Source organism: Astatotilapia calliptera, chromosome 2 (genome assembly GCF_964374335.1).
Source record: "Astatotilapia calliptera chromosome 2, fAstCal68.1, whole genome shotgun sequence".
Lineage (NCBI taxonomy): Eukaryota > Metazoa > Chordata > Actinopteri > Cichliformes > Cichlidae > Astatotilapia > Astatotilapia calliptera.
The window spans coordinates 25,985,279-26,004,565 of NC_137423.1; the positions used below are offsets into that span (position 1 = coordinate 25,985,279).

The following is a 19,287-nucleotide window of genomic DNA, read 5'->3' on the forward strand; positions in this document are numbered from 1 at the left end:
CCAGGATTACCCGACATGCACTAAGGAAAAATAGGCGCGCTGCACTAGAATAATCAAGACTGCTGTTACGCTCTTTGCAAGGTGAACAAACAGAAGCGCGAGAGCAAAAGGGTCGCTGGAGCTACACGAACTGCAGTGGAAACAAAATGGCTTCAACAGGGAGCAGAAAAATCGGACGGCGCTTTCCCGGTTTCCCCTCTGAGGAAGGCTGCGAAATAACTCGTGGGCACGTTACATATCAGAATCTCCCCTCTGAATTTCACAGAGATAATACGAGGATATAATAACATAATTGTAAAGCCATTCAATTTAAAACCACACTGTCACAGTCATACATGCGTAAAAGCAACAAAACCATCAACAACGTCTCCTCCTGGGAACAGCCAACACACTGCTGAGATATAAATGCATCACGGTTGTTCCACATATTCGGACTGCGTCCTTCACACGTTCGCCACTGATTTCACACCACAACATATCATTCAATGAAATCAAGTAGGCTTATCTTTGAATTGGAGAGACCACCGCTGTATAATTCATTCCTCTTATTTTTTTTAAGACGAGAAACTCAAAAAACTCTGAATTTCTGTTATTATCGCCACTTGTCAGAGCAAACTTTAACCATCCATTGCAACTTAATTGGTACTATGTCTCTCAATCATGCCAGGCGATTACATCAAATCATCCTGTATCTACCGTGTTTCCTCAGACATTCCTGATTTATTGACTTGAACAGCACTGTCGTTCTCTCTCTGTACATACTCCCTTCCTAATTTCCCCCTAACACTCCCCTCTGCTCGTCGTGGCTGAATCATTTCCTTGCCCTCTCTTTGCGATTGATTGCCCACCACAGCGAGGTAAATTGCCAGGCAACTCGGCCCCTGATTACCTCTTAGAACAGAGTGCAGTCACACCAGCCAGGCCTCGTTAAAATGCATCTCTGGCCCCCTGTTGAACCCCCTTTGAAAAGTAGCAGTTATTATGACTTGCTACATATAGCTAGATTAACTAGCACAGTAGACTGTGGTACCTTCAGCTAACTGATTTTTTTTCTCTTGAACTCAGAGCAACGCAAGTGAAAAGCAGCAAGAGTTTCTTTTGTTTGGTTGAGGTTTTTTGTTTAGCTAAAAACCCTCTATCATCCTAAACCAGTGCTGCGACAGTAATAAACGTCATCAAGCAAACAGTGTGATGGAAACAAATAAAATTGCACATGCAAGCAACTCAGCAATTTGTTCCCAACTTTCTGGGTCTTTGCGTGGAAATCATTGTTTGACAACACAAGAAAGGCAAACAAAAAAAAAGAGTGCGTATGGTCATGCCTTCACAGTTAATTCAGCCCTAGATTGCTTCTTTACATCTTTTAACAACAAGCTAATCAATTAGGAATAATTGTGCTTCTTTAGTTTTATGCTGGAGGCTTAGAGGAATGTATGATAATGTGTTCTGACTGCATGCTCCAAATTAACACATTTTTTGTGTGAAAATGCACGACTTAATTTGCAGCTGCATTTAAAGCCGTAACGCTCGGACCCCCTTTGGGTTTGTTGAATTACAAAAAAGAAGAGAGAATTAACCTAATAAAACGAAAGCTTTTTGACAAAGATCTGAAACACACTTGGCTCACTTACTGTTTATTATGCTTTTATTGTTAAATATTGATTTGATGATTATGTTCATTAACTAAAATCATGCAAACACTTTTTCTCTCACTCGAATTCATCTAAATTGGTGCACAAAGACTCTAAAACCACATTCAGGTCATGTTTTCTTAATGGGATTTCATCCTAAAAGCCAAAATTCAATGAGGATTTATACAGACGGGCATCCTCCACATATTTTTAAAAGTCCTCATAGTTTTCTTTTGAGACAAATGTTATTTTTCCACCATACAGCAAGTTTACATTATACAACTATTCATCTTAACATAATTTCATGATAAGACATAAAGTCATATGAAAAGATACAGATTCAAAGGACTCCATGAATTCCTGTGAAAAACTAAGTACACCCAATGATTCAGTCACTGAAACACCTTTAGCAGCAGTAACTTTACATAATTGTTTTCTGTACGACTTCATCAGTCTCGCCTACATGTTATAGACTTGCAGCTCTCCTCTGGATCATTGTCCCGTGCCATGATCTAATTCAGGCCAAGCTTTAGCTGTCAGACAGATGGCTTGTATATATTATTTTGGTATACAGAGAAGTTCCTGCTTGCCTCAATGACTGCACGGGTTTCAGGTCCTGTGGCTGTAAAGCAAGTGCAAAACATTACCCCTCCACCACCGTGCTCAACAGCTAGTAGGAGGTATTTGTGCTGATAACCTGTGTTTGCTTTTCACTATATGTGGTGTTGTGCATTATGACCAAACATCATTGATCTAAAGAACATTGTTGCAGAGGTCTTGTGGTTTGGTCGTGCTGCCATACTCTTTTTCACTTTTATGAGCCTTTTTTCCCCAGTCTTTCTTTAATTATACTGACTGCAGAATCTGATATGTAGCTTTTTCTCTCTTCTCATTACACAATCTGACCTTGGGCTGAATTTATTGAGACGTCCACTCCCAGGAAGACTCTGTGTTAACACACCTGCATGTTCCAGACCAGCAAACTGTCAGAGGTTCTGCTTTTATTGAGGCGCTCACACTTGCTGATGGTCCTTTAATTAAGTGCATTTGATTAGCAGCACCTGGCTGCTAATTACCCTATAACAGCATTAAGGGTGTACTTAGTTTTTCCACAGGACTGAATAGAGTCCTCATTTTGCATTATTATGAGTCAGTGGATTATGTTTAGCGATCACTATTGCCATCCTCGTCTATCCTTCACTACTTAATTTACGAGTATTTATCTATTTACCGCCTTTTATTTTTGATATTGCTTTATTTGAACTGCAACGGCACCATCATGGAGCTGTTACCATGTTTGGCACATTTCATTTGTTGGTTGAATGGTCAAACAGCAAATTCAAAGGCTTTAAAAACCCCACCGTACATCCCAAGTTGCCCATTCTGTGGAATTTATTTGTAAACCTAATCTATATAACTTCCTATTACAATATTACACAGGTATCAAAAAACAAGAACGATTTAAATATAGAAAATGAACAGGTAGTGCCTCTTATTTGTGGCATGCACTGTGTTTTCTGAGCTGATGTGTCAGATAATAAACAAGAACTGCTGCTCTGCCCCTACAGTGCATCGCAGTATCATCTTTCTCTGGCAGCCTTAACTAAAAAAAATTAAAAAAAAAAAAAAAACACACCCCGTGTCAGGCATTGTGTCACATTATCCATTTATTATTCTCAATGTTGTTTTCATCAATCGTTCCCTCGTGATTTCCATCTTCTGTTCGCGTGGAGCTGAGAATTACGCCAGGCTGTAATGTATTCAAAACTTTTGTAGTGCCAGTAGCCGTGGAACCCTCTGTGATAGTAAATATGCTGTTTCTCTGCATTTTAATAAAGGCCAGTCTGCTTATCAAGCCAAGTCATTATTTACAGTTTGCTGTTAATTCAATTTCCCTTCTCATACTGGATCCACTACAGAGGAGGAGGAAGATGGCAGCCTCGACATCAGAGACTGCCAGCTTTGGCAGAATGGCTGCCAGTAACATTTTAAGTTGTGGTAATTAATGTGCAGATACACCACTCTCTCTTTATGTAGTGATTTATGAAAGTGTAATTCTTGCGCTGCTGAAAAACAGAGCTGATGTATGCAATTTGTCACCATATGTCAAATATGTGAAACACAGTGTAATAATAAAAAACTACACTGTAAACTCTGAATGTAACAGTATGAAGAGCTGACGGGAGACTTGCGCCCACACATCTTCCGTGCAGCAGCATGCAAAGGTTAATGTGGAAATGTGGGGCAAGGGAAGCGGCGTGCAAGCTTAAAAGGATTCATCCGAGCAGTTTTCTGCGTTTGTATATTTGGAAGCTCAATCGAGCCCGGACCCCGGCACTAGTCTCTGTGCACAGTTTTGACATCTGCTGAAAGAAGTCGTCACCTACCATAGACAAGGATCGCGGCAGAGGTGCTTTTGCGGCGAGCGACGATGTTTTTGGCCACGCACGTGTAGTTGCCGGTGTCGGCCAACCGGGCTTTTTTGATGACGAGATTATGGTCGGGCGTGATGACAAAATTGGGGTCACTCGCTGGGTCGATCACATCCTCGTTTCTCTGCCACTCCACCTGAAAACAGATTTCAGCGGTCAAAATCCACTGCAACTCAACAGACAGCAGCTCGCCACCACCCCATACAGCTCTACAGTGGCCAGACATGATGTGGATGAGAGACTTCTACGTCGACGGGTGTATGTGTGTAGGGGGGAAGCAGCGAGGTACTTCTTTTCTGATGCAATCACACAGACAAAAGATGACCAGACGCGGCCTGGTGTAGTACTGAGATACAATTTATTTAACGCCCTGCTGATTTGAATATTTATTCGCTTCTTGTGGGGGAAGAGTGCAGCTTTTATTTTGTAGCTGCTGGACGTCTCTGTAGCTGTCCGCGAACACGACTGATCGTGCTTTGTGTAAGTTTCCGGGCCCTCTTGCAAGAAGCCAAAACTGATGTTATTTCTTTTTTGGTGTTCTCTCAGATTGGCTTGCTTGTTTTCTTGCTCTCACTTGACCTTGTTCTGTCTCGAGAGGAGCAACAGTGCGGCAGCATTGTTGTTGGTATTACTGCCAGTTGTGATACCGCATATAATTGGGCCTACTTCCTCTGGTGCACCATCCCCGCTTTCCCCCCGTCGTGACTTCTACTCTGATGTTCTTTTCTGCTGAACTGCGGCTGGCACCTTCCTTCCTATTTCTCTGCAAACTGTCCCTACGCTGTCGATCTGCGATTGGCTAGTCTGCGGTTTCTGGTCTCTGGGCTGTCTGAGCGGCTGGCCTGAGCTCCTCTTGTGCTGTTATTAGAGCAGTTAGTGCCTATCTGGGACCGGGAGGATGCAGCGAATGAGGTGAAACAGCTGGCCCCGGTCTGGTCCTCTAAACACACGCACGGCACGGTGAAACAGAGAGAGAGAGAGCGAGTGTGACTTGAGCAGAACAAGAGATACAGTGCATGGAGAGGCGGGAGAGATACACCGAATGAGATAAGGAAAGAGTGAGGCAAATAGATCCATTAATTATGCATAGGCCTTTAGAGATGCCAAATGGGGAGTGAAGCCTCCAAGCCAATGCTGAGTGATGTGACGAGACGACGTGATATACAGCTTCCCAGAGATGTAAGAGAGATAATAAATCAATAAGGGCAAATAATTAGAGGTGTAATTTATCCGAACGGGGTTGTCTGTTCCCCTGGTGGAATGGAGGGATATGCCAGGGAGCTGATCTTGAGCTACTCTGCGGTCTTTGTCCCCTCGGTGAGGAAAGGGTAAATGGATGGCAGATTCGGGCCTATAAATATCTCCCCTATCCGTGTCTCACCTCGGCTTGTGGCACTCCCTCGGGGGGATGGCAGCGCAGCAACACCTCCTGGTCCAATGCCACCTCTTTACCCTGCGGCTCCTCCTCAAAGTTCTTTCTCAGGTCTTACAAGAAAGAAAAGAAGAAAAAAAAAGTAGAGAAACAACCAATTAGGATGTGAAAGCTTGCAAAGGTTTGAAAGAAACACTTCTCTCTGCAAATAACTTGGCCTGGTGATGTGTCTAAATTTGCAGCTCTTGAAATGTCCGTCAGTGGCCTCGCCGAGCATGTTGCACTCTAGTTGGCCCCTAAGCCACACTGGGATCGGTGGCACCAACCATGTTGCTTATTACAAGCTGCCTGGCTGGTTCAGAGATGCTTGTCTGCTGCCAGAGGGGCCCGGCATCAAGCAAAAGCAATTGCATTACCCCTCACTCCCACCCACTCTCCTCTCCCCGGCATCCGCCAGCCTCCAGCTTCCATCTGTATGACGGCTTGGAGCAGCCACACGAAAACAAAGCCCTGAGGCGCCTGGACAAGAGCTCCTGCAAGCCTGGCTGACTGCATGGGGCTTCACATTACGTCTCATTGAATACTTACTGTTGCACAAAGTCCTAGTATATATTTGTCTGTAAGCCCCAGCTGTGAATTACACAGGTAAAAACTGGGAACAGTCATTTCTTGCAGGGGAAATAAATGTAGATCCATTTGTATCAGATGAGCCAGACAGGCCGCCGATAGCTGGCGGGACTGGCACAGATTTGATGTGCTCACCCCGGGTTTCAACTCGGAGCGAAGCAATGTGTTATTGTGTTGTAAGAGGCTGAGGGTGCAGCTGTGAGAATTCCTTTAAACAGATGTTGAGCCTGTCCCGACCAAGCACACTGAGAGAAAACATTAAGAGAGGCAGGGAGAAACTGACGACATTCGATTTAATTAAAGCTGATAAATTTGGACTGGAGGAGACTTGAGATGTAACAGTGTTGGAAGGCTCGAACCTACGCGAGCGAACAGGCGCGTGCGTGGGAACCTCGCCGATGCGATCGCCTGGTTATGCATCGTTATTCAAGCATGTGCGTGTCCTTATCTTACATCTAACTGACTTTGCTGAGCTCTCACACACGGATGGATAATGAATGTGTGTTTTCAAAACGTCTGGTGGTTTGAAGACGGTGCCGTGTTTGGCTCTGTCTGGAATAATACATATTTATGTGGGAATTAATAGGCGGAATGTTTTAAAATACTCAAATGTAAAATGGCTTCTTCTAATAAAGCTTCTGAGGCTGCGGCGAGGGATGTGTCTGCGTTCCCCAGACAGATTTATGATTGCTGCACAGCAATAAATTTCAAATCTGTTTTTATTTCAGTTACTTTCATAGGGATCATTTCTGATATACTGTATCCAGCAGAAAATATGCTCATGAATACTCAAATTTAGAGCTTCACCCTTTTCTTTTTTAAGACCTTCCTCGAGCAGATACATTATTCTCGGGTTCTTCCTGTCGGGGTTGGATGTTTTCTTCTCACAAGTATCATCACAGGAAGATGATTTAACTAAATTGTAATCACAGTAGTGCACTGTGGTGCAACAGATCATAATGTTCTCTGGGCTAATTGTTAAATGAAAGTTAGTCTCCCCCTCCCAACCACCCAAGGTGAAAACACAATATTCTCTTATTACATGCCGACATGCAATACACAAGCACCTTGTTAGGCAGCAGGCTTTGGATTTGTAATGATGCAGTGCTCATTTGACAGTGCACTCACAAGCAATCCTGATGTATGCTTTCTGGCTCTTCTGGGTTCCGGTGGTGCTCCAGGCGACACACTGACACCAGTACTCATCAAGTCCGAAGATCTTCTCCACCTGCTGCCTGGTTATTTCGATTGTCACCTGCATGACTGGCAGCGCTGGAGAGCAAAAACCCAGAAGAGTCAAAATGTTAGACACAAGACAAGCCCGGCTTTGACAGCAGCAACGAGCTAAGAGGCCAGAAATACTTCTCAAAGGAAAAAATAAAAAAAGAACAAAAACAGAAACAAATGAGCTGAACTGATACCTTAAGTGCATTTTGTAACTTGAACTAAACCAGCAAAGTAAAAAAAGGAGAGGAAGAATAAACAAGCAGAGAACTATAATCATACATAAACAGAGTGCTTGTTAAATGAGAAGAGAGCCTCACAGCTATCCTTGGTGTAATTTGGAGGGCATGAATACAGCAACAGTTAGGAAGGAACAAGGAAGTGCTAAACAAGCACTCGACAAACAAAAATGCTCAACATAATCCACGTCTCTATTATTAAATCCAGGAGGAGGGACGAGTTCAGCATTTCCCCACAACCGTGTTGATATAAGTGACGCCGCTGGAACACGGGGCAAAAGTGGCTTTATTGCTTTTCTAGAGGAATGTAAACAGAAGCCTTCTTTAAACAAAGAAAAATTGGGACAAAATCCAACCCGCTAAACCGTCCAAACAACACAGCGTTGTTAGAGTCGTATCTTTTCTTTTTTCTTATATTTGAGAAGCAATCTTTCATTTCATTTTCTTTTGACCTTCTACTTGGGACTTGTAATCCATGGGTAATTCTTATATATTGAGCTGCGACCTTGATCCCTACCATGTGCCTTACTTTGTCTTCGCCCTGATAAAGAGACTGCCGTGTTTTCCTTGAGCTTCCAGCTTTCTCCCTCCCACCCCATCTTATCTGTTCTCTTTGTTGTCTTTTGGAGAGAGGCGTTCATACGAACACATTTTAGAGTCGCAGAGGACACATCCTGGAGACTAACAGGAGCCGCATACAAAGTGCACTATATTCAGATTTCAATGGAAAGCCACTTTCTAACTTCCATTCACACAAAAGCACTCTGACATACTCTTGATTTGACGGTGACAATCATTTCCAGCTCCAGACTGAACCTGACTGAAGTGAGGCGTGCTCCATTACGCCATCACGACTTCACAGCAAAGAGTATCCGAGCAAACCAGCAAAGCATAAATTTGGGATTTTTTTTTTGCTAAATAATTTGAGGCGTACTGCACATGACTGCACGAGCCCAGGCTGGCCCAATGATGACACGAGCTGTCGGCGAGAGGAGGAGGACGGGCTCCACCGCCGGAGGCCACACAGAGTGATAAGTAGCTGTGAGGGTCACTGGCAGACCGCCATGTATTAGTGTCTAAATGCGGCGGATTTTTTGCTATATGTGATCACAGTAAATGTGAGTCCATGTGCAGTGAATCCAGCCCCGAAGCACCACTCCGAGCATCAACAACACCTCGTGCTGTGTGCAACATTTCACCAACATGCTCGCTCGCAGTTAATTTAAAAAGTAGAGAAAGTGATCCTCTTATGTTTACTCTGCCTTTTTACAAAGCCTGCCAGAGACTGTCAAAAAAAGTTAGACTCAATTCCAACACGAGACTGGATTGAGAAATCCTCGTTTATTCTTTCTCGTTGTCTTTCTGAAGGTCCACTACCTCTATTAAGCATGTGTGTTTGTTCTCCGTGTGTGCAGCAAGAGTGTTCGGCGCAGGCTGAGAGAGCACCTAAAAGCTAAAGAAATGGCTAAAGTAACAAAATGGGCACTGCAGAGCATGAACAAATGGAGCATAAGAAACCTTCCTTCCTTCTGCAAATAAGCGGCATGGGGAAATTTGGCTTTTCCTCTTAAACACGTACACGTGTACGCAACAGCAGTAGCTTTAACTTTACATACATCACTTAAGGATTACGCTTATTTCAGCAGCTACATCTTATAGATTCCAAAGAAAAAAAAAATTAAGCACAGTACTAAATGAAATGTCAAACTCAGGAGAGCAGCGCTTCTTATTGGATGTATATTTACTTTTGCAGTAATGTGCAAATTCTATCTTGTATGCCAGAAAGCGCTTTGAGAGGGAGAAGTTGCACATTTTATTTTTGCTGGTGTACACAGCAAGTGTGTACTTGTTCTTTTGTGCATGTAAGTAATAAAATCTATGAAACGCACATTATATATGGGTGAGTACCTGCTGCAGAGCAAAAACTGGGGAAAAAAAAATTAATGTAAAGCATGCACTAAAACCTGAACATTAAACGAACGTTTATTTTGAGGAATCTGTACAGAAACATCTGATCGTCCTGACTTACATTGAGCTCACAGCAAGCAGTTTATGCGCGCAAGCTAGAAAAATATATTTAAATACATGAATTTGAAATTTGGTATAAAGTGATATTCAGTGCTCGGTATGGCTCAAATTACAGTAGCAATTCGTTTGATTAATGCAAACCTTCCTCCTTCTTTGAGCTAGGGGGTGAAAGGAATAAAGATCAGTATGGAGATGCAAAGCATGAACAATAGCAACCTGAGGTGAGAAATCCTAAGAAGAGCAATTTGAAGCTCTGCTTGCCAGGGTAATTGCATTCTGTTTCCTTATCTTTTCCTGTCTCCATAATTACCTGCTTTCTGTGTCTGACACCTTCCAGTAACACTGCTGTGAGTCACTCTGTCCAATTTCACTCCAATTAATAAGTAGGACAAAATAATCTCATCACTTTGAGGACAAAACGCGTCTGTAATTTTACAGCAGTTTATAACGATCGGACAGGCTGCTATTTACTGTTGTTTTCCCCAAAGTCTGCTCCATCAACACAGGTATGAGTAAAACAAAACTTTATGAAAATGACTCAGAGACGACTGACGGAGAAACCACATTATTGATTCCTAGAAAGCTGTCCTTCTGAAAGTGGAGCACCGCCACATTTATGACTCAATTATATTAATATTGATTTATAATAGTATGCTCGCCGCCTTCAAGGTGTTAGGAACGGAAAAGAGGAAATTTACACTTCCTTGCCTGAAAGTGTGCACTTAACATTCCTGTTAAATGATAATTAAAACATGGCACGATTCCTGCAGCCTTTGGTTTGATCTGCAGCCCATTTTCTAAATGAGCTCACATCCCAAACCTCAGTGAAATAAGTGAGAAAATTTTAAAGGGTGATTATGTGATTGACACAGTGTGAATCCAGTGCTGGATCCTTTCTACATTTTTGTAGAGCAGTGGGATAACTTACTAGGCCACATTTGAATACAATTTCTGGAAAGTACACTTCACTATTGTAACACTGCATGGGAATAAATTGGACTGGGAAAAACAGAAAAATAAAACATGAACACAAATGCCACCAGCAGTGGAGTCCTCTCCTGTGGTAATTAATATCACTTTTCACACCAACTACCCGCCTGACAAGCTTTAAAGCTGCAGAAACAAAGAAAAAGCATATGCACTCACTGGGCACATCATTAGGTGTACCTGTTCAAATACTTGTTATCAGCCAATCACATGGCAGCAACTCATTGCATTTAGGAATCTACTGGGATTTTCCCTGCAAAGATTTACAGAAATGATATCTTATTGGTCGGAGGAGAACGGCCACACAAGGTTATAAGAAGCTAACAGTAACTAAGACAACCACTTGTTACAACCAAAACATGCAGAAGAGCATATGAATCCACACCATGTTGAACCTTGAAGCAGATGGGCTACAGCAGCTGAAGACCACACTGGGGTCCACTCCTGTTAGCTAAGAACAGGAAACAGAGTCTGTAGTTCACACAGGGTCACCAAAATTGGAAAAGCATTGTGTGATCCGATGAGTTGGCAGGGACAGAATTTCTCATAACATCAATACACGGATCCATCCTGCCTTGTATCGAGTTTCAGGTTTGCACTTGTGGAGTAATTGTTCTGGGGACCATTTCTTGGCACACTTTGGGCCCCTTAGCACCAACTGAGCATTGTTTAAACACCGCAGCCTACCAGAGTACTGTTGCTGATCATGTCCGTGCCTTTATGACCACAGTGTACACATTTTTTGATGACTGCTTCTAGCAGGGTAACGCACAAAGCTGTCACAATGCTCAAATCATCTCAAACTGGTTTCTTGAACATGACAATGAGATCACTGTACTGCAACGGCCTCCACACCTCCATGTCAATAGAGCACCTTTGGGAGATTCACAGCTGACAAATCCAGCATCTTGGTGAATCTATGCCACGAAGAATTAAGGCAGTGCTAAAGGCAAAAGGGGGTCCGACCCAGTAGTAGAAAGGTGCACTAACATATACAGGGTGTATCGTCATAAAGACTCATCCGACTTCAACGTGCTTTATTTCCATGGATGTTCACTAGTAACGATCGAAACACATACTGTCAGAAAGGGGGGATTCGTGAGTTCCACGTGGTTGCCAGTAGGTAGCTTAACAACAGCAGTGACTCCAGACATGCTTGCAAAGTATGGGACGAGTTTGACTATCGTATGGACAGATTTATCTATATCTCTATCGATTGATCAATAGATAGATATAAAAAAGAAGTACAGATAGCTCTTCATCTTAAACTTTTGGCTTCATATAAAATTTGAATTCTGCTAATCTTCTGCTTGATGCATTCACAAATCGTTTCACTACTTGTACTACTTTAAACGGCTCACAAGATATTCTCTGCATGATGAGCTGCATTTTTTTAAGGCGTGCAAATGGAGCCTGGTCTACCAGAAGTCTAGCTTGTTCTTAGAAAGCCTAAATAACAATATCCTTCTTGGAATTTTGTCAAGTGATCCTGAAAACAGACTGACTTGTGCCACCTGAATAAATTCTAAAGTTAATTTTAGCAAACTTGAATTATTAAACACTAAACCGACCCAATCAGAGCATCTTTGATAGCAAAGTGTTGTTCCTTGGTAATTATTTAAATTCAAATTTAAACACATAACAACTGTAAAATAATCATTTGTACATTTGTAGATTTACCTGAAATACATGCAGGGAAGAGTACTGTGCCCTTTTTAGCAGAGTCGCACACACAGGGTGCTTACAAACTCAATTTAAAATAATTTAATAGGGCAATGTAATGCTGCCAGTGAGGCAAAACCCAGAGGGGGAAAAAGTCAGCAAATCATACTGCTGGCTGCTGCTTCTGAGCTGTTGAAGGTGCACAGTATTAACTCAAGCCTCAAACAGACAGTTAGCGGTGTTTGAAGAGATTTTAGTGCCCAAATCAAACTTAAACATAAAAATATGAGGAGACAAATTGGATTTTGAAAATTATCCAATTTCCCAAAGAAAATTGCATCCTTATTTCCCCGTGATTTCGTTTACCTGAACACAAACAATTATGGTAATCAACAATTTTTGTGTAAAGCAGAGAGTGGGAGAGAGAGAGAGGATGCTTTTATCCAAAAAGAAGGATTGGGAAAAGTATCAAGGCCACGGGCTCGGGCTCGGAGACAAATAAAGCAAACAAAAACCCCCAACCCCAAACAAAAAACACACATGGCTCTGCCTTGAGAAGGCCTGAGTTTAAAAAAAAAATGAAATGGAAGAAATAAAAAAGACCGAAGCAAATGCAGAGTGGTTCAGTTCATGAATAAACTGACCTTACTATTGTATGATGGAGTCTTCAGGCAACAGAGTACAATACAAGCTATTACTAGATCCACTGGCACACACACACAGACACGCACACAGGCCACATCCAGAATTACTGTATTGTGTTTTTATTTTAATCTGCAACGAAGACAAGATTATTTACACATGCACTCCATTCAAATGTGCAAGGAGTGTAACGATGAACAAAAGGGACGGGGTCACACTGTGAGAGCACAGACATCTTTCTCTGCGTGTGTGTGTAGGTAGGATGAATCTCCCCCTGAGCCAACAGGGGCTCAACACACACAGGGTAAACATCATTGGACTCAATCCCGGGTGAGTCGATATTGGGCTTGTCTGAGTGCAGGACTTTATTTTTCTCTCCCTCACTCTTGTTTTCGCAGTCTCTGACCTCAATTCCATAGGGGTCATTTGCTTATCAAAGGCAAGGACTGGAACTTGCAGGTCCTGAGTGGGCGCTCATTGTGACCAAGGAAATTCAATTAGGCAGCATCCCTACAGTGTGTGTGGGTGGGATTCATCAGTGGATATAGGAGGATTAGGGTTGGGTGACTCTACATCAGGGGAATGCACCATTTCAAGGGAGAGAGTTCACAATGGTTGATGGGAGGCACCACAGATGAACGCTTTTAAGAATGCACTGTCTGCACATCCCGGCAACCGGTCAAAGCCATACTCTAAGGGTTTTATTTCCTCCTGTGGTTCTTCTTTGTACCAAATGGCATCAGTGTCATCAACGGCACCACAAGTGTCCAAAGCTTCCTTTTACGAAACCAACAATGTGCTCTTCCGCCGGCCAATTTACCTCTCCTACATGAAAGAAGTCCAGACATCAAGCTAGGCTGGCAAAAAAAGACAACTTTGGAGCTCACTAAACAGCCTGTCAAAATCAATCCAAAAGCACAGTCACCTACCAACCTATACAGTATTTACAGCTGCAACCCCATGTCACTGAACCAAGGGCACAACTGCCTTATCCAGTCTTCAAACTTCCATTATCATGTAAAGCAGCCCAGTGATGAGTGGGCCACGTTAGGTGACGACGAGAGCTTAAAATGGCAGGTGGCGCCATAAGCGTGCCTCTCCTGACAAGGATAACGTGGCCTTCCGAATAAAGCATGATTCTATTAAAGAGCAGGACAGACGGGAACAGCTGGGGGAGGGGATAAGGAAGCGGGGAGCTTGGTTCACAAGGAATACACTAGGACCTTCCATTCAGGGATGTTGGTGAGGTTGCGACTCGAGTCAGTGGGACAGTGTTCTGGGTCAAGGCTCTGCCTCCGGTTATGACCAGCTTTTCAAGAGCTTCTTTTGATTGAGCTGTCCATTTTTCACAATGAATGCATGCTGCAAGGCCTCTGCTGATGCTCTGAATGTCGTTACAGATTATTCATGGCTGACAAACAGGCAAGCAGGTAGTGCTCCAATCAATCCGGCCAGGTTGAGTCCAATGCCACTCCAAGGAGACTCAGGTGGAAATCTGACAGCAGAGGGGGAAGAGTACAGGACGCAGGATGAAAGACAGATAATATAATACAAATAATAATAATTGTTATCTGAAGGTTACCTTCATTTATGAAGATAATATTTCCGGATAATTAGTTTAATGATTTTGCAAATCCACGGTTCAAGTCATAACATTTTTTTTTAAATTTTTTTGTTAAAAAAACAAAAGAGAAAAAAAAAGATTTTAGCAAATGATTGGATTACGAAGAAAATAACCTCCATTACTTTGATGTAATTCCAGGTTACTCTTTATCTGAAGGACCTTTAAACACGATGGCTTTCATCAGACTGAAAAGCTTTAACCAAGGATTAACCACAGCTTCACATGGTTAATTAGCAAAGGCAACATGAGTGTATGGCTAATTAGTTACAAAGAAATTTCATATATTTCACAACCTTCATTTACTAAAAGTGTTTTAATAGAGAACAGACTGATGTTTGGTTAAACTGTGAATTTCTCAGTTGTTCTCCTGACTGAAGTTTGGTAGGGTGACCATATTTTGATTTCCAAAAAAAGAGGACACTTGGCCCAGTCATGAAGAACTTTAATAATACTGTTTGCTTAAAGAAATTTTTAACATATTAAACGATGCCTTCTCTGTGCGGTTAACGAATGGTGAAATAAAAAAAATGTCATATAGGCTTTTACAAGTCAACAAGTGCAAAATAATAACTCAAAACCCTCTGAAATTAAATTATGGTAAAGAAATAAGGCCTCATCTGTATAAGAAAAATTACCAGTACCGGGACGGTACGAGGGAAATTTCTTTTGCAGTCCGTCTGAAAGGCTGCACTTGCGCTTTGGCATCTTTTAAACCAGCGGTCCCCAACCTTTTTTGTGCCACGGACCTGTTTATGCCCGACAATATTTTCATGGACAGGCCTTTAAGGTGTCGCGGATAAATACAACAAAATAAAACTAGTACCGGTACCGAAAAAAAGCAAATTTATTCATAACACACGTGAAAAGACCCAGGAAAACCGAGTAAACGATAAAAACGATAACAAAATAACGCTGAAAACCGATAAAAACCCTGAAAACTATACATTTCACACCTGAGCCTCAACTCTCGCGGCCCGGTACCAAACGACTCACGGACCGGTACCGGTCCGAGGCCCGGGGGTTGGGGACCGCTGTTTTAAACATCATCAGGTGCGCTGCATCTAGGGTTGCCAACTCCCTGAAAAATAAATAAGGGACACCTCGTGGCCAGGGCCGGGCAACCCAGTTGTCTTCACCCTTCCCAGTGTGCTAGCTCTTTTTTTTGTGTGTGAAATTATTTTTTAACCATTTGACTTGAATTTGATTTAAGCAGATGCACATTCTTTGTGATATGACCATATGGGAAACAAATGATCATTTAGCCGTTTATTTTTAGCTCAAAATGACAACATTAACACAGTAAAACAGGTCTCGTTCTTAAACAGAAGCCTGTCATGCTTAACTTTTGAGAATACAAGTAAATCTTTCTTTAAAAGAACTCTGTCCTGCTTAACTTAAAATTATATAAATTAATAGAAAACAATAGAACAAAATCATTCTTGTAACTGTGCACATATAGTGCATTTAGTACAATTGGCTTCAGTTGAGGTATTATTTCAGCTTTTCTAATGCTAATCAGCTGCTCCTGTTTGTAAACCCGCTTGTTCCCATGAGCTTAACTCATCATCATTATTCATCTATGTATTACTTTTATGCATTAGTCATCTATTTGTTGTAATCATCTATCCTTGCAGTTGTTTATTACACAAAATAAATTATATTATCACACTTCTGGCCACATAGCGCTGATATTCACTGCACATGCCGATATTAACCTTAACCAGAGGGTTTAAAAAAAACAAACCAGTGTTTACATACCATATCTGCTTCTGCCGTGGCCTGGTGGACAAGAAATTGGTTAAGGGTTTCCCGACCTTTCACGCCCCTCATGTTCTTCATGTGCCCACCATTAGAAGCATGCCTATGGAAAAAGTGCGCCGACACACAGTGCAGTGCGCTTTATAGATGTTATCGTGCACTTTTCCAGCCAGGTGTTTTCCTTTTCCCATTCCTCCCTGTACTTTTGCAGCCTTTTTTTCTTTCTCTGAGCGAACAAACATTGCTGCTCTAATGCTGGGCTTACACTGTGCGATTTTTGGCCCATTTTGAGCCGATTTTTGAGTCATGCGACCGATTTGGTGATCGGCCCAATTTTGGCCTTCATCGTGCATTGTGTAGTATACGTGGGGTAACGAGAAGCGATTAACACCTCGAGCAGCTCCCGATCATCAATCGCTGGTGAGGGTGTCACCGCAGCTGCTCACACTGCTCACACGCAAACACGTAAACGTCGGTGAAAAAGACGGTGCAGCACAGCAGTGCAGCGTGTGATCTGGACACAAGCGATGGAGGCACAACTTGTAGAACTTTGGAAAGCTCATCCGAGCCTTTTCGATGTGGCATCACAAAATTATCACGACCACAACAACCGTGAAAATAGTTGGATTTACATTGCTGCTCAATCACAGCTGCCTGATCAATGTTTTTCATTAGCAGTTTAGCAAAGTTGATGGTGGTGGTGGTGGTGGTGGGTGTGTGTGTGTGTGTGTGTGTGTGTGTGAGTGAGTGAGTGAAAGACAGAGAGAGCGAGCGACAGAATTTCTGTTATAACCTTCATTTTATGGAGGCACAGTGTGAGCACTCAGGTCGCATCAGAGCATCGGGCGGTATAGTGTGAGACCCTGCATCGTGACCTACAAACTTCTAACCCCTGTGAGTCGATCGTGCAGTTTGAAAATCGCACAGTGTATGTCCAGCTTTAGGTGTACTGTCGTCCGAGACTTGCACCGCAGTGTCTGCGTTTGTTTCCCTGTTGGCCATGCTTCTTGTTGTGGTCATCTGTTGTCTTCCGGTATTTTCTCTGTAAGCGACCTTTCCTCGACCAATGCGGTAATCTGAATTGTCATACTCGAATTGTCATAAGTGTGCTGTCATTGGTCACAAAGCAGGAGAGGGGCTGGGAATTATGTTTTCCAACAAAGCGTTAATTCCATTAAAAGTTATAGACTACTTTTGATTATCACTGTATTACGGGACAAAGTGCGTCCCTTATTAGCTCAATACCGGACGTGTACTTTTGTTTCTAAATACGGGACGATTCCGTTTTTTAAGGGATGGTTGGCAACCCTAGCTGCATCCCATCTGTGAGGCAGAGCCACAGTCACATGCCGCAGGGGGATGACATCACACATACGGGTGCTCTTGGCCTCTGTAGGCCCATAGAAAAACCCGCACATTTTAATCAATCTCCAAAATCCCCCCGGACAAAACGTGAAAAGTAGGCATGTCCGGGGAAAAGAGGACAGTTGGTCACCCTAAAGTTTGGTCTGTTTACAGCAGCATCCTGCCATGTGATTACATTTGTCCCTAACCATCAGAAACCCTCACATTAACTTTTATCGAGTGGGAAAAAAGTTAGCGTTCATCCTCCAGCTTCACTGTGCTAATGTGTTTTTAATATGCTAACCATAGCTGTGTAGCTAGCCACCACGTCGTAGCACATCATTATATACCAGCTAGCCCAACTTCAGTAACCCTACAAACGTCACTGCTGTTTAGTTTTTTTGTCTTCATTTATGTTGAAAGTGTTAGCAGAGCTGTACATTTTATTTTTTTCAGTCAGAACATGGTATATTATGTTTGGGTGGAAACTAGCGAGCTAACTTCCTGCTAACTTCTAACTCAGTTGAATTATATAAATTCTGTTTTTGAGGATGCCTGGATGTTAAACTTAATTGTTACACCTGGTGGAGCAGCCACACTGACCATTTTATTAAAGATCAAAGAATTTAGACAGTTTGTAACTCTCAGTGATGCCGCAGTGTTCGTTCGACGTTGGGACCTGAAGCATAGCTTGGACCCGGAAACGGCTAATGATGTCAGACTTAAAGACTGGATAGCATGCACAAAAATAATAAGTGGAATGCAGCCATTCTTAATATACATGCTTTCTTTACTTATGTAGAGAGCTTAAGGGATGCCCGTCCCCCATTAAATTGAGGGACCATAATCATGTTGGAGTGGCCCGTTTATTACTGCTGTCTGCATAACATTTAAAGAATCATAAACTTCAACTAAACATGCTAAAAAAAAATAGAAAAAAGTGTTTACAAATATAACACAATTTTTCATGAAATGAATATCTGCAATTTCCTCCATCTCATTTTTCCCTTTTCAGACGATCCAATCAAACCTTTCAATAAAATGAAAACAGAATTAAATTCCCTTTCCACACAGTGATATTGACTTCAATCTTTAAATATAGTAGATAGACAAGAAAACAGTGTGATAATGGATTATTTCTTCAAGTTGCCATGTTCCCTCTTTTACCCCCATGTGCAGAGAGGGAGGCAGGCACTGCTCCCTTTACAGAAATCAAAAACAGACTGAGTTTAAGTCATTAAATATGTGAAAGTAACTGTGCTTTGTAATGTGTTTTACAGCATCACGGACCGCAAGCTCTAACTTGTGACTGATGCATTGAATGACAGCCAGGTTATGGCTGATCTTTTCACACAGAGCGTGGCTGCTTCTCTCCATCAGCCCGTGACAGCAGCTGTGCCATCCTCTGCAAAGCCAACAACCCTGTCCATAACATTTGTTCACAGAATTGTGCATAGCAACACTTTTTAACTGTACGATGTCACAGACAGCAGCTCCAGTGCATAACTGCAGTTCATCAAGTTAAAATAAGAAGCTTCAGATCTCACCTTTGTGGGTAATTCTGATCTTGGTGATAAGGCTTTGATTATCACTTTTAAATGAATCCTTTTAATTTCTATTTTATTTAGTTAGTGGTAGTTTTCACGTTGAAACAGTTGCTTGGTTGCATGATGGAAAGTTGGATTGGCATGCAATCTATGCAGTGTCATCAACTGTC

General features: G+C 42.2%; 1 protein-coding gene across 5 annotated transcripts in view; it reads right to left on the reverse strand.

Annotated features, from left to right (window-relative positions):
• Positions 1-19,287, reverse strand: part of unc5a (unc-5 netrin receptor A) — a 187,757-nt gene that overhangs the window by 38,205 nt on the left and 130,265 nt on the right. For all 5 annotated transcript variants that reach the window (XM_080306926.1, XM_026190068.2, XM_026190077.2 and 2 more), the window contains exons 3-5: positions 7,191-7,334; positions 5,445-5,548; positions 4,019-4,199 (exon numbers count right to left, since the gene is read on the reverse strand). In XM_080306926.1, coding sequence (XP_080163052.1) covers positions 4,019-4,199; positions 5,445-5,548; positions 7,191-7,323 — 418 coding nt within the window. In that variant the 5' untranslated portion in view covers positions 7,324-7,334. The remainder of the gene's footprint in view (positions 1-4,018; positions 4,200-5,444; positions 5,549-7,190; positions 7,335-19,287) is intronic.